This window comes from Numenius arquata, chromosome 2 (genome assembly GCF_964106895.1).
Source record: "Numenius arquata chromosome 2, bNumArq3.hap1.1, whole genome shotgun sequence".
Classification (NCBI taxonomy): Eukaryota; Metazoa; Chordata; class Aves; order Charadriiformes; family Scolopacidae; genus Numenius; species Numenius arquata.
This window is the reverse complement of record NC_133577.1, coordinates 34862897-34876845: the sequence shown is the minus strand read 5'-3', so window position 1 is coordinate 34876845 and position 13949 is coordinate 34862897. Positions and strand designations below refer to the sequence as shown.

Genomic DNA, 13949 nt, shown 5'->3' with positions numbered 1-13949 from the left:
GTAATTCAAAAGGAGAGGGGAAAACAATCAGTATCATATTTCTCACCCAAGACTGATAGACTTAGCTGACTGTAATGAACAAAACCCATCCCAATCTGGGAAAATCCACCCACATGTGAGAAACAGAAACAGGAAGGGCAGAAAACAGGTAGGAAGGTCCTGTATTACTAGACAAACAGAAGTCATTCATTACCACCTATAAGATCGTCGTTGGTTCCAAATACTGGACCTGATTCTGACCTATTGATCTCACTCTACCAACAGGTATGTTATTATTATTATGTTATTGTGCAAAAGTGGCACGACAGGGAAATTGCACACATTATGGTAATGCCCACTGGTGTCACAGCATGTCCTTCAGCAGATGCCTCCTGCAGGGGATACACTACTCTTGAAAGGCTGGAGCACAATCAGGAAAAATCCTTCCATCGTGTCTTAACACTGCTACTGGACCAGACCAATATGTATTATATGAGAGAGACAAACTGCAAGATGACACTTATCTTACTAAATATATCTTACTAAATGGTCAACATCTACATCTGAACCAGCCTCTCTTTTTCAAATTAATTAATACCTTTAATCCTATAGAAACTGCCCTTTTTCAAGGTTCTCTGTATATCCCCGTTGCCGAACTTATCACCTGCAAAAAGCCTGGAAAATCCCCATCCAAAACGTTTGTCACAATATACAGAGAGAAACTATTTGCAAACCCAGTCTGACAGTCCAGAAGCCTCTGTCTCCTAGTCTTGCCTACACACCAGAGCCATGACCTTTGTTTCACTTCCAGAGACTGGTTTTCTGTAGTTACTTTGATTATCTTTTAATACCACTCCTTAATGGGAAGTAGAAGTAATGATAAAAGGTGTTAATCCTGGATAATAGCTCTCTAGTTACCAACAGAGAAGAGGGAATTGGAAACAGGACAGTTTTTATTTTCCCAGCTAACTGCTGCTGGAACCTCTTCAAAAATGCCCTTCCATGATATCCATATTCTCATGCCTTGCTATTTTGAGATTTACCAGTATAATCTAGCTTTGAATGAACTCATCAAATTAGTAATGTGATTTCTTTCTTAGGACATAACAGCAAGTATGCTTAGTCAGATAAAAATGTCCATCTACTGTGGTATCCTGTCCCTGAGAGTGGTCAACAGCAGACACCCAGGGAAAGATGTAAGATCATGGCAAGCATACAGTGGTGCTTCCCAGAATTCAGTCTCAGGACTCAAGGTTCTGCAGCTCAGGGCTTACTTATATCAGCATGACTAATCCACTCAAAGAGATTTTGACACCCAGATATTTGAGAATTAAATGTAAAACATAGATTCACACTGCTGGCTGTCATTTGAGCTCTTAGTACAATCAGCTACAACGAGCTGATTGCTGTTACATGAGCTGTTGCTCCTGGATATATAAAGGATTCCTACAGCCATGTCCATATGTGCTGCAGTGAGCCACCACCAATGCTAAGTAGCATTTATAAACAGGTACATTGCACCAGCTGAGGACACGCACGCAATAGTTCTGCTGGATGTGCCCGAAGTGTCTAGCTTGGCAGAAAAAAATTGCAGTGTTACTTGATAACATCAAATAGCATTTCTAAAAAAAAGGGAAAAATTGGGCAAGTTTTTTATTTCTGAGAGAATAACTAACAATACCAAAAAGCAGGGCACACCTACTATAATCTGGCATGTACAGATGTCGAAGTTTTCATGAGTTTCCTCATCTTGTGGGGAGGAAGACGGGGGAATGGGGAGACAGGCAGCCTTTTTTGGTAAGAAAAGTACTTGATGGCCTGTGCTTTTGGTTTAAAAGCTTCACTGTCCCTCACCAGCTAATGTTTGCAGACAAGCACACCTGGCTAGTGTTAACCAGCACCCATCCCAAGGAAGAAAACTAAATTGTTTCAGGGTTTGAGTGTGTGTGGGGCGTGGAGGTTTAGATGGCTTCCCCTAAAGCTGTGCAACAGGGATTGATATAATAGTCTCCATCCCATTTCCAATTCCCCAGCCCACAAGGTTCAATACAGATGAACAACTTGAACTATTCAGATGTGGCCCACTCCTTGGTCAGAAGGGTGGGCTAGTCTCATCTAAAAATATATTCTCTTCAACTCATATTAAGGAGAGAGATATTTATAGATACTGGAGTTGTGTGTAAGCAAAAGCAGATGAAGACTCAGGTTTTACTGAAGCCAGATTGCAAGCTTAGCTGAAGGAAAACAGATTGTGTATGGACTATCCGCATTTTCTTAGACATACAAAGAGATGAGTAAGGGGGCAGTAGTGACTAGCTTTTGTGAGACAGGCCAAACACAAAAAGCAAGAATAGTTGGAGCTGTTGTCAGCTTGACAGACAAGTTTTATTCCATCATTACTTGCCAAATTTCCATCTGGGATAACATTATGTTATAAGCTTCAAAGAGTATTTCAGATTTGAGATTTTAATTAAAAATTCAAAAATCACCCAAAATTTCATTGGTGGGGTGACTAGACACGTGAAATGTGTTCATCATATTGCTGCCATATTTCAAATACAGTTTGATTTTGGTTAGCTGCAGAACATGTGGTCTGGTATCAGGGCAGCAGCCTAGGTTCAAGTAATTATAAATACTTCAGGGAACTATTTCTAACATATAGACATGTTTCATGATGCATGCTACCATGATGAAAGCCAGTAAATGGCCCAGAGCCATGTATTAGCCTGACCCAGTGGCAGAAGTCCTGACCAGACTTTCCAAATACAATTCCCTGAGCACTCATGGTGAGGACTGCTTTCTTTTGAAGCCACCAGAAACACTTGTGAGGACATCTGAACAACAGTCTTGAGAGCATTGCTCTTCCCAAATGTGTTGCCAAGAATTTCACTTAAGAGGATGAATAAACTGAGAGGTAGCCAGTTTGAAGACCTGCAGGCAGTCTGATATCTCTAATTCTTCTAAACACCATTTCAGTCTTTCACTGAATGTTCTGAGGGTTTCAGCAGTCTGAAATGAAGTACGCTTTCCTTCAATCTAATCTTTTTTCTCCTCAGCTGGCACAAATCATTCTGCCCAACCAAAGTGCCTTCTGGTTCTACAGAAAGAAAGATTTTCTTTATAAGGTGGTCTGTGGCTGGTGAATACACCTGGAAACTTCAGTAAAGTCCAAAGCAGATGGACCATAGGTGGAAACAGTGGGAGTGAAGGCGCCTTGAAAGACCCTTTTGTTCTCCCCTAGAGAAACTATTGCTTTGGTTAAGGAAGAGCTCATGTTCACATTCTACTTTGTCCCTGGTCTTTTTCCTCAGGAACATCAAAAAGGGGACTACAGACACCAGTAGAAACCACAGTGAGGTTATAACTAAGTGAAAGAACAGGAACTACTTCCTATCACAGAGCTAATACAACTAAAGGAAATTTTTTGTACCACCTTCCCCATCCAGAAAGCAGAGGTGCAAGGGCATATGAAAGAGTAGCATGAGATGAGTTGTGTCCCCATGACATCACAGTGCAGGACTTTACCTTCCCACACACTGAAGGGGATTCGGAGGCAGACAATTATACTCACCTGCTTGCAGGAGGAGGGGTTAGTTAGCAGGTCCTATGCAGGCAGCAGCCGCAAATAATGAAGAAGGAAACATGCCAAAAATTAGTCACAGAGAAAGACATCAAGTTTAACAAGGCAGCTGAATTTAGACACACACTGTTTTCTAAGAGAATAAAATGTTTAGCAAATAATACTGGCCCAGATGGTTCAAAGGTATTTTAGCATTTCTTTGCATATTTTAAATCAGCAGATGTTGCAGAACTAAGAGTTCTAGGTCTTTTCTGAAAAGAATAAATTCAGTCTCCAAAGAATAAATCTCTTAGCTCTTGAAGTATTAACAAGGATAATGCTTAAATACCTTTACAAATCTAGTCCAGAGCCTTACTGAAAGAACTTCCAAGACTAAAACTTGAGGGTCAGTTCTCCTCTCCTAAAGCATGGGCACAGTTTGCCATTATTAATAACAACTTTTTTCAACAGCATATCATACCCTTTAGCAACTTATAGCCAAGTATTTTGAAAGCACTCTGTAACCACCAAAGAAGCCTTACAGCACTACTGGGTGACAGACTCCAACTATTTCACAACATATTCCATACTCCAGGAAAACACCAGGTATATGAAGAATTCTTGATCCAGCATTCTGTGCACCGGACAATTCTGCTTTCCCTCATAGCCACCAAAAACAATACACTGAACTTGAGAGAGGAGAAGAGACCCTTTGTCATTAAAAAAATGAAGAAGAAAGAAAAATTGTTTAATGTAAATGAGAAACTGGAAAAAAAATGAAGATCATGTTAATAACAGCAAAGAAAGAAATGTCTTTATCTGTACTCATTCAACATTTCAGATGCAAAAGAGTAGGTCTTTGCATTGACATTTTTCTTTAAAGACATTTGGACGACGTTTAAAAGTCACAAACCCAGTATAAACACATACTTGGCCAGAGCGGAGTATTTCCAAAAATAAAAGAAGAGAAAAGACTAAGTGTGAATCAACTGGAAAAGTTCTCATAAGATTTTGATTCAAAAGCAGTTTTGGTTGCCTGGTCTTTAAAAAAAAAAAAAAAAAGAAAAAGAAAATTAAGAAAATTGATGAGGACTTGTTGATTGGAATCCAGTTCACACTGGAGTGAGTATGGATGAAAAAGAAAGTATCACGTAAAGTAATAACAATGGAATATTTAAGGGGAAAAAAACAACACAAACCCCTCAATGAAAGCTGAAAGGGCAGCAACGCTCCTAAACCACACAAAACCACAAGTAGCTTACATAAGTGATACTCTAGTGTCTGGAGCCACTGTCATAAAGTGTGTTTAATGAGGTTGGGAGAGAACCGTTCTGAGACCCATTGAGGTCACTGCGATGATGGCTCCATTCCAGTGGGCAGGGGTAAGGGTCAGGTTAGTTTACGGTTGAATAGGCCAGGCTGCTTTTCAGTGGTTGGTAACACAGGCATAAATATTATGATTCTAACTGAGAGTCGGCAGATCAGGAGAGCTTTGGCTTTGGATTTTGGAGCCCAAAGGAAGCAAGCCTTTGCAAGGTTATTTCTAGTGAGGAAACTGCGATGTTTGCACCTGAAACATTGGAATGGCACCTTGATGCTGCAATGGCTACTCATGTGCACAGATGACAGTCAGACAGTCAGGCTACTTGCAAGACAACTGGGAGTTCACCACCATAGCTAAGCTTTTTAGCACAGGGTCTAAATCCAACCTTGTAACAGCACTGAAGTTTCATGTGCCTTTCTTCCCCTTTATGAACTAATTTCTTGTTTCAGGGAATGGGATTCACAGAAAGAGAGAGGGACCCACTGAAACAGCAACAGCGATTTTGCAGGAGCAGAACAAGAAATGAAATCTCATCATGCAACGGGTAACATCACATTCTCCACAGTTCAAGTTGGGATGCTTATTTAGGTGGCTGTGAGTTAGTAAATCAGAAGATTTATTCATTATATTAATTGGATTAGATGGGAAAATGAGAGAAAGGAACAGGTGGAAAGTCCAAAGGCAAGGAGCTTGTTTGTTAATTTTAAGGTACTAGGTTAATCATAATGACAATGAAGTAATCATTATCACTGTAAGCCTTAATCATAAAGGCTGCTTGTGGCAATCAGATCTATGTCTTTTCCTAAAACTCCAGAGCAAAGATCCAGTTCTGCAGAGTACAAAAGACAGAAATTCTCCAAACATATTCCAAAGCAAAGGAAAGCTGGGTGAGTTCAGGAAGTGCAAGTACAATCTCTCTCCTGCTAAATCTCACTCAGCGGAGACAGACAGATTGAAAGTGACAGGCTTTCCAAGAAATAGAGGAGGGAAAAAAGACATTCTAATAAATGGCTGATTTTAAAGTATGCTGTTTGTGTTATAATCTGTAATTCAGACAGTTTTTGTCATCTAGCCAGTTGCGTCAGTTGGCTGTTCAAGAAAAAATAGACAAAGCAAAAGACAGCTAATTCAGTCACCTTGCTCAGTACTCAGACAACTACAGACTTTTTCTCTGGATGAATGAGAGAAATAGAAAGATAGATATCAAGCATGAATGTAAAGCTCAGGAGCTTTTGGAAGCCAGTGGCCATTGAGATCAAATAAAGCATTACCTGCTGGGAGCTGTTGTCTCTGAGAGCTGCCCATTAGCATGAAGTATGCTGATAACAGAAGGTTATACTCTGCCCTATATGTCCTCCCCACTTCTTTTGGTCTTGTGATTTTTTGTACAATGGCAGAGCAGCAAAGGATGCAGCCCGACTGCAGGTGGACAAGGGCCCAGATCACTGTCGTGTTTTTTCCTCCTCCAGAAATTCAAGACAAGGTATGGAAGAGTTCATCCCTACCTGGTGTCTCTGATATGCGGAGAACATCTTTTCAAAATCTTCTAGATCCAGTACCTTGAATGCCTTTAAATCATCAATCTCATTCCAGATTGTGCCATGGATCCTCTCCTAAAAAAAAAAAAAAAAAACAAAAACCAAAAGGTCATATTTTAATCAGGTAGCAAAAGCTTTTAGCTAAAAACATCCAATCCCATTTGGACAGACCATTCTCTCCTGCTCACTGGCCATATTCCTATGTACTACTGCTGTCATTTTAGAGGCCATGCTTTGTTTCAAGAGTCAAAGGAGAAAAAAAAATAGTTTTGGGGGTTTCTTTGGTTTTTTTAAACATACTGAGTAATTTGTATTTTTCATCACAGCAACCCTCTGATGAAAGGGCACATTCCGAGACTAGCAGACCGCATCTCAAGCAATATCTACGATCCCACAGTACGTTTCCTTTCAAGAGTGGCCATCCGTCTGACACAGTGATTGTGGTCATGCTGAAACAAGTGTTACCATCATGAGGAAAATGCTTAGGAAGGGCCCTGATGCATGACAAACCCCAGACACATCTTCCCTTCTGCAAATTTTGCCAGGTTCTGTTGTAAACCCCAAAGGTCGTGTGGTTTTCATTCTGCCTGTCTGTGAAAGTAGTTTAAGATATATTTTTTTATTTTACTTTTCAGGCTCTGAGAGTCTTTGAAGTCTAACTGATCTCCCCTATCTACATGAGTTCTTCGTTGATTCAGACAGAAACACACTGTACCCAGGTCTCTGGAAGAGCATCATCCACACTCACTGGAAATGTTCACAACCTATATGATACATTATCCTGAATGCCAAGGATCCTAGCTGCCTGGCAGATGATTAGCATTGAGGGAGACAGGCACAGACTCCTCCAACTTTGCTGTCCATCAACCCTGGACCAAATAAGTTCTTGTAGTATGTGAATTAGCTAATCAGCAGTCATCCTAAACTAGGAGAAGGCCCTGGGGTCTCCTGCTGACTTTTTCAGGATAGATGTCCTGCCTGGCGAAGAGGACACAAAGACTGAATTACCTTCTTCTTCCTACTGACTGTTAAGGTGAACGTTGTGTGGGACCAGCTTTGGGCAATTACCCATTCACAAAAGGAAAACTTGCTCGTCACACCCGACAACACTATCTTTCAGTTCATTTAGTTAATGAAGTGTACATTTATTGTACTTTATTAACTGGAAAAATAAGGAAGGTGCTGATTCAAAGAAAAAGGAAATGGACAGAAGGGATTGCAAAGAGACCTAAGCAAAGCCCAGGAGATGAAGAGCCAGCAGAACACTGATGCAGAGAAAGCCAAGCACAGCAAGCAAAAGCAATGAAACCCTCATACAGGCTGCAGCTCTGAAGTACCTGACTTGTACCTACACAGAAAAGTGCATTAACACTTCATTATCAGAACTAATTAGGAACAGGCTCTACTTCCCATTCACAGTCATCAAAGGAATGAGGGAAATGTGCTAAGCCACAAGGCTCAAGGAGCAAGGAAAAACACCTGATGGGAGGATGAAATGAGGGGAAATAAAAGTGTGAAGTGTTCTGGAGGAAATTCCTGGCAGGGCAGACACTGTGGAGGAAAACCAACACCCTCCCTCCAGAGACAGCCTGTGAGTGCCTGAGGGCAAGGAGAGGTGTCTGCAGTGCTATTTACAGTGAAAGCATATTCTAGATGAGAACAGCACCCATCCTTGAACAAGCTCACCCATATAATTGGATCAGGCCTTGCAATCAGTGTGGCTCTTCTTTCCATAGTAGGAAAACTATCATGACCCTGTGACTGTAACATGACAAACCAGTTTGGGAGGCTCATCTCAGCCCAAGGAACAGGAGACAAAGTTAATTTTCATTTTATCCTAACCCTGGACTCTACTGCCAATCTTAGCCAGAAACATCCAGGCAGAGTGTTCATTCTCATTCAATTTCCAGACTGGCTTTATAAACCTTGAATTATAAATCCTGAGGGATGTATTTGAGCAGCAGAGCAGTTCCTTGCTATTTCAGATTGTCCCATCAAACACTGAAATGGAAGAATATTTCTTGACAGGAGGCAGTGGACATGACTTCAGGAGCAGTCCTTAGAGTCATCATTGGGATAGAGCCCCGAGGATGCCAAAAAGCTATATGCTGTGTTTGGCAGAAGGCTGGATGTGACTCAAGAGACTGCTACTCATGACAGTCTTGCCCATCTACCTGTCTGGCTGACAAAACTCTCACAGGAGAGAAGTTTCCCCACTAATAGCAAGAACACTGAAAACATCCTTCAGAACATGCTCATCCAAATGAATTGCAGAGGTGCCAGAACAGGCAGTTCTGAGACTCACAAGGGGATTGCAGAGAGTAGTTCTTGTCCATACTTTCCCAGAAAAATAATCCAAGGAACCGTGAATGATTCTCATTTCAATTCAGATCCATTTTAAGACCCAGTTTGAATCTGGTCCTGTACAGGATGGTTTGTATGCTACTTGTAGCAGAAAGACAAATTCCAAAGCAGCACCCATTGCAATGGTGTGCACAAACAGAACTTTGACCCCAAGCAACCCAATTTTAGCACCAAAAGGGCTAATCCAGTCAATCAAGAAACAAGGCAGGCAGAGTTATAAACCTTTGTTACACAGAACACTTGCAATGGGGCTGTCCCTTCTATTTCTACCTAAGCTCTGCCCTTGAAAATTTCATGTTGCTGCCAGATAATTTCCTACACTGAGCTCTTGCTACTCAGTTATGGATTAACTGGCTGATAGTTCCTTGTCATCAGCCAGCGAGACTGAGCATTTTAAGAGAAAGAGACTTGCATAATGTGGTTGCTCTGACAAATGATTCCCTCAGCACCACAAAAAATATTTATAGTCCCTAAATAAGAATTTAAGAATAAATTATTTATTTCTTCTTTTTTTCTCTCTCCTTAAAAAAAAAAAAAAAAAAAGAAAAAAAAGGTCACTTCATCTGTAACATGCTTTTCTCCCCAAATTTATTTATTTATTCATTCATTCTACAAATCTTCCGAGATCTGTAGTTCCTTTGCTTTGCAAAGTTTTAGCCGCCTTTGAGAGGCAAATTCTATGAACGACTTTTCCCAGCTTCCAAAAGCTTCCCAGCTTCCCAGCTACCAAAATGGTAGCACATACTAGGTAACAAAAAATCTTATTATCAGAACAAGTATTGACAAGGCTCAGTTTTTGGTGTGTTGCATTTAACAATTTTCTCACTGTAGCTGCTGCAGTTGTGTCATTCCCCCTTTGGAATGAAGCTCAATTTGCTGAGAGACCTACCAAGACTAGAGAATGAGAGTGTTTCATGGAGCTACAAATCATATAAAGCTGTCCTGTGCTCCATCTAACAGATGATTTTATTTACCCTGAAAGATAAATAGTGATACTCTGCAAGCCACAAAACTCCATCATGCCTTAATAACCTCACAGTCACTGGTCACCACTTGGACATCAAGCTCTTGACCACAACTCTTAGAGTTCAACCATCCAGCCAATTCCTTATTCAACAAGTGGATTCATAATTCCATTATGAATCTGAATAAGGGATATGAACAAAGTGTACTTTTAAGATTTCTCTCCTGATATCAGATCCTTTCCTCAGTGTAAGAAAAATCCACTTTGAGCAAATTGTATTTCTGGCATGTTTGTTAATTGAGACAGCTGTTTTATCTCACTGTAGGACCAGTCACCACCAAGGCTATTATGAGTAGCTTCACACTGAGATTTTGTAGAAATCTTTCCATTAATTTTGAATCTCTGGCAGCAGTCCTGCATCATTGTTTGCCATGATCCTCAGGCTGCTTTTAGGAAGAAAGTTATCAGAATCATCAATAACATCACAGAAACATTAAAAAAAAAAAATTAAGTGTCAAATTGAACATTTTCTTTTTATGTTATTTTTTTGGGGGGAGGGGGAGGTTGGTGTTTGTTGTTTGATTTTTTTTTTTTTTTCCAACCATATACGGTACATAGAACAAATACCTTTCTTCTGAGACTATTTCACCCTGGGCTATTTTAGGGCTGGATAAAGAAAGCCCATTTCAGATCATTGACTAGAATCATTACCAGTCTGAGTCTTATCAAGAAGCTTCTTCTCCAGCAGCATAACAAGCAGCATAGTCAAAGGCTGGTTTGATTCACTCTGGTAACTTCAAATCAATACGTTTATATTTATTAGAGAGGTAATTACATTAATCCATACTTCCAGTGTGCTTCAAACTACTCCATCGTTTGGATTAACCATAAATGTGTGGTCCCTGCTTGACCTTGGGTGTTGTGTAAAATTCAAAGTGGGAGAGCAAACTCCACTTGCTGTCCAGAAACAAAGAAAGGAATCTTTCCAGGACTTTACAGTGGTTACACTGCAATATCTTTTTCTTAAAAAACAGAGATCCTTGGCACCAGCACTACTGTAGTGCTGTATGAATGGAATTCACAGACAATGCTACAGTGCTGTATGAATGGAGCTGTGGTGTGGAAGGGTTTCACCGCAACTCAGCCCATCCACGCATCTAAACGGCTTTGCCACTGATTGTCAGCTCACATCAAAGCTAGTACAAAATCTTTAATTCTCAAAGGAAATTAGCGGGTTGTCGGAGTTTCCTTGTTAGAAGCATGAATACTTTCCAGTCAAACCTTTTTTCGTGTTGCCCATGGGAACTGTGGACAATCTTTTATTGTCAACTGCTAAGAGTTTTAATATATTTGATCATTGTCCTAACACCCAACAGCTCAGTTCTTTCCTTCCAAAGACAGTATCAGCATTGGGGAAAAAAGGTGTCGTACAAAGTGCCCTGGAGAACAGCCTTGATTCTGCTACTGAAAAAGTATATTGCAGACAAATCCCTCTGGGCGAGCCCTGTCCACACTCCTCTCGGGCTCTGTTGGCTTTCACTCACTCCCTTGAGGCAGGCTGCACGGACAGAAAGGGGTTGGCTCTCATGTGGGCTGCCTCAGTCCTGGCATTATCTTCACACTTAAGAAAGTTTAGGAGAGAGACTCTGTACTAACTGCTTTGAGAAGAATGGTCTAAACATTTTGCAGAGATACCCAAGAGCTGAATAACACATTTGACCTGGCTGCAGCTCTAAGTTTGTGTACAGCTCTGTTTCCAGCGCTGTGTCACCTCACCTTGCTGTGTTGTGCGGTGCAGACATGTCTGTGCTCTTTGCTAACTAGACCGGTCTTTTAAAAAAGAAAAATATATACATGGTGTCAGAGGTATTTTTCCTCAAAATGTTTTTGTGGGGAAAACTTGTATTCATGGAAATTGGAAGTTAAACACTACCACAAGCCACAATAATACTATGCACACTTCCAGGCCTCAGTTTCCCATGCTCAAAAACTCAAGATACACTGCTCTAAGCCAGTATGCTTGTTGTGAGTCTTCATTCATTCACGTATGGCTACTTTGGCAGTTCAGGAAAACACCACAGAAGTGCTGCAATGATAACAAAAGGCAAGATGAGGCCATTCAACCCACCTGTGACTGTGCATTCAGAGGATTCATATCCACTGAACAGAAAGAAAATGCCCAATACTGAAGCAGGGAATCTGGGATAACTGATGATGATGGCCAAAATGTATGGCCACCTCCAGCAGTCAGTGGAATTAAATAATTCCATATCAAAGTGCACCCCAAATAACAAGGCAAGCCACCTGTGTCTGCACTACAACCTCTGCAGTTTTGCAGAGACCTTACTAGGTCAAAACACTAACACTGGCAAATACCCCAAAATGAGGCCCCCACCCTCTTATGCCCCTTTTCCCAACTATTCTGCCTTCCTCAAAATAGCATCTTTTACCCACCTCACCACCCAGGTCTTCAATTTTATTAGCACAGCTGCCTTCACTCCTAACCAGAGGGCAGGATAAGCCTACAGTTACTGTACACTAAACAGAAACACCTGTGACTCTCTCTTTTTTATATACATTCATATATATACATATATTAGTTATTATTTCTTTTCCTCAGAGCACTAAGTCCCATGTTCTGCAAAGGAAAATAAATCCCCATCCTTACATTCTCTCCCACACCCCCCACGTGGCCTTGACAGACAAGCACAGACGGTGCAGCAAATATTTCACTTCACTTTATTTTAAAGAAAAGGAGAGAGGGGGAGAGAGAATTCTTGTGGCATTCCAGAGGTCCCTGGACACTCATTCCAAATGCCGAAGTTGGGCCCTGGGTGAGTTTCAGTCTAAAAGAGAACCTGGGTTTCTAGGCAGCCATCCAAACTCAACACAGACACTTTTTTTTCTTTCTAAATCAGTTAAAAAAAATTAAGATCTAAAGGGAAGGGAGGGAAAAAAAAAAAAGAAGAGAAGAGAGAGAAGGAAGAGAAAGAAGTGGAGGGGAAGGAGAGGCAACCAAGGTAACAGAACAAGAAGAATCCAAGTCCTCTGTTTCTATTACCAATTTGAAGTTTTATTGCCAAGAGACAGAGTTGTAACCATGCAAAGAGAAGGGCAACTTCCCTCATGGCCATGACCAAATGGTGAAGAGAATCAGGTCACCTTTCCCTCCTTGGTGACAGCTCTTTCCAGGGTAGAGAAGGCTGGAGTTGGTTCTCACCATGTTTTGTCCACATTGGCTCTGCCCATCCTTTTCTTGACATGCAAAGTGAGGGCAACTCTGGCACACCAGTCCTGGAGATGTCCAGCTCTGGCTTACATATCCAGTCCCACTACAGCTTTGCCTAACCAATAGCATGCCCAGATCTACTGACTACTGCTCATCTAACCAGCACCTCGGTCATCACAGGAGATATGCTGCACTGCTGGAGAACTGGGGAGACTCCCTCAAGACAGTTACTGACTCTTACTGACCTCAGCCCAAGGAAAGCCACAATATGACTCGCTTCTGTCACCTTGCACTTCAGGGCATTAATCAAAACTAAGTTATACTTAGAAAGTAAATTAATTGCTCAGAGTACTGCAATTTCTTACCTCACTGAGCTTAGCCCAATTGAAGGATTTCAGTGGGTGTGAAGGCTGCGGGATAGATTTCTTCTTCAAGCTAGTGCCACTGCTGCTGAAGGTGGTTGTTGAAGGTGGTGGCATCCCCATGCTGAAGAAAGGTGGTGCTCCTGGTGGGGGAGGAGGTCCTCCTGGAGGTGGTGGTGGAGCAGGAGGAGGGGGACAGCTGGAGAAAGGCAGAGGAGGTGGCAGCGGAGGCAAATTCTCAGACATGTGAGAAGAGGACAAAGATAATGGGCCACCTGGAGGCGGGGGTGGTGGAGGTGGGAAGGAAATGCTGCCCCCTTGCTGGAAAATAAAAAACACACAGAAAAAGAAAGCAAACAGTTTAAAAGGCACAATAACTCCATGTTGCCAGCTGATGTGATTTTATTACGAGTCTCAAAATATTTGATGTTTTCTTTAAAGACTCCTGCACTCAAAGCCATGCAATAAAGGGAGGAATCTCAGCTTTCATTTAAGAGAAAGTTTCAAGCCCTTGAAGTTGTAGAGAAGAGCTTGAAAAAAGGAACCATAAATGGCTCAGAAAAACAGAAAGCTAGTAAAAGAAGCCAAAATGTATTATTTTCTCCTTATGTATGAAAAAAAGAGAAAAGT

The 13949-nt window shown here is 41.3% G+C and overlaps 1 protein-coding gene across 2 annotated transcripts in view; it reads right to left on the bottom strand.

The window, feature by feature from the left end:
* Positions 1–13949, bottom strand: part of DAAM2 (dishevelled associated activator of morphogenesis 2) — a 189675-nt gene that overhangs the window by 32882 nt on the left and 142844 nt on the right. For both annotated transcript variants that reach the window (XM_074144494.1, XM_074144492.1), the window contains exons 14-16: positions 13323–13640; positions 6368–6475; positions 3551–3583 (exon numbers count right to left, since the gene is read on the bottom strand). In XM_074144494.1, the coding sequence (XP_074000595.1) occupies positions 3551–3583; positions 6368–6475; positions 13323–13640 (459 nt within the window). The remainder of the gene's footprint in view (positions 1–3550; positions 3584–6367; positions 6476–13322; positions 13641–13949) is intronic.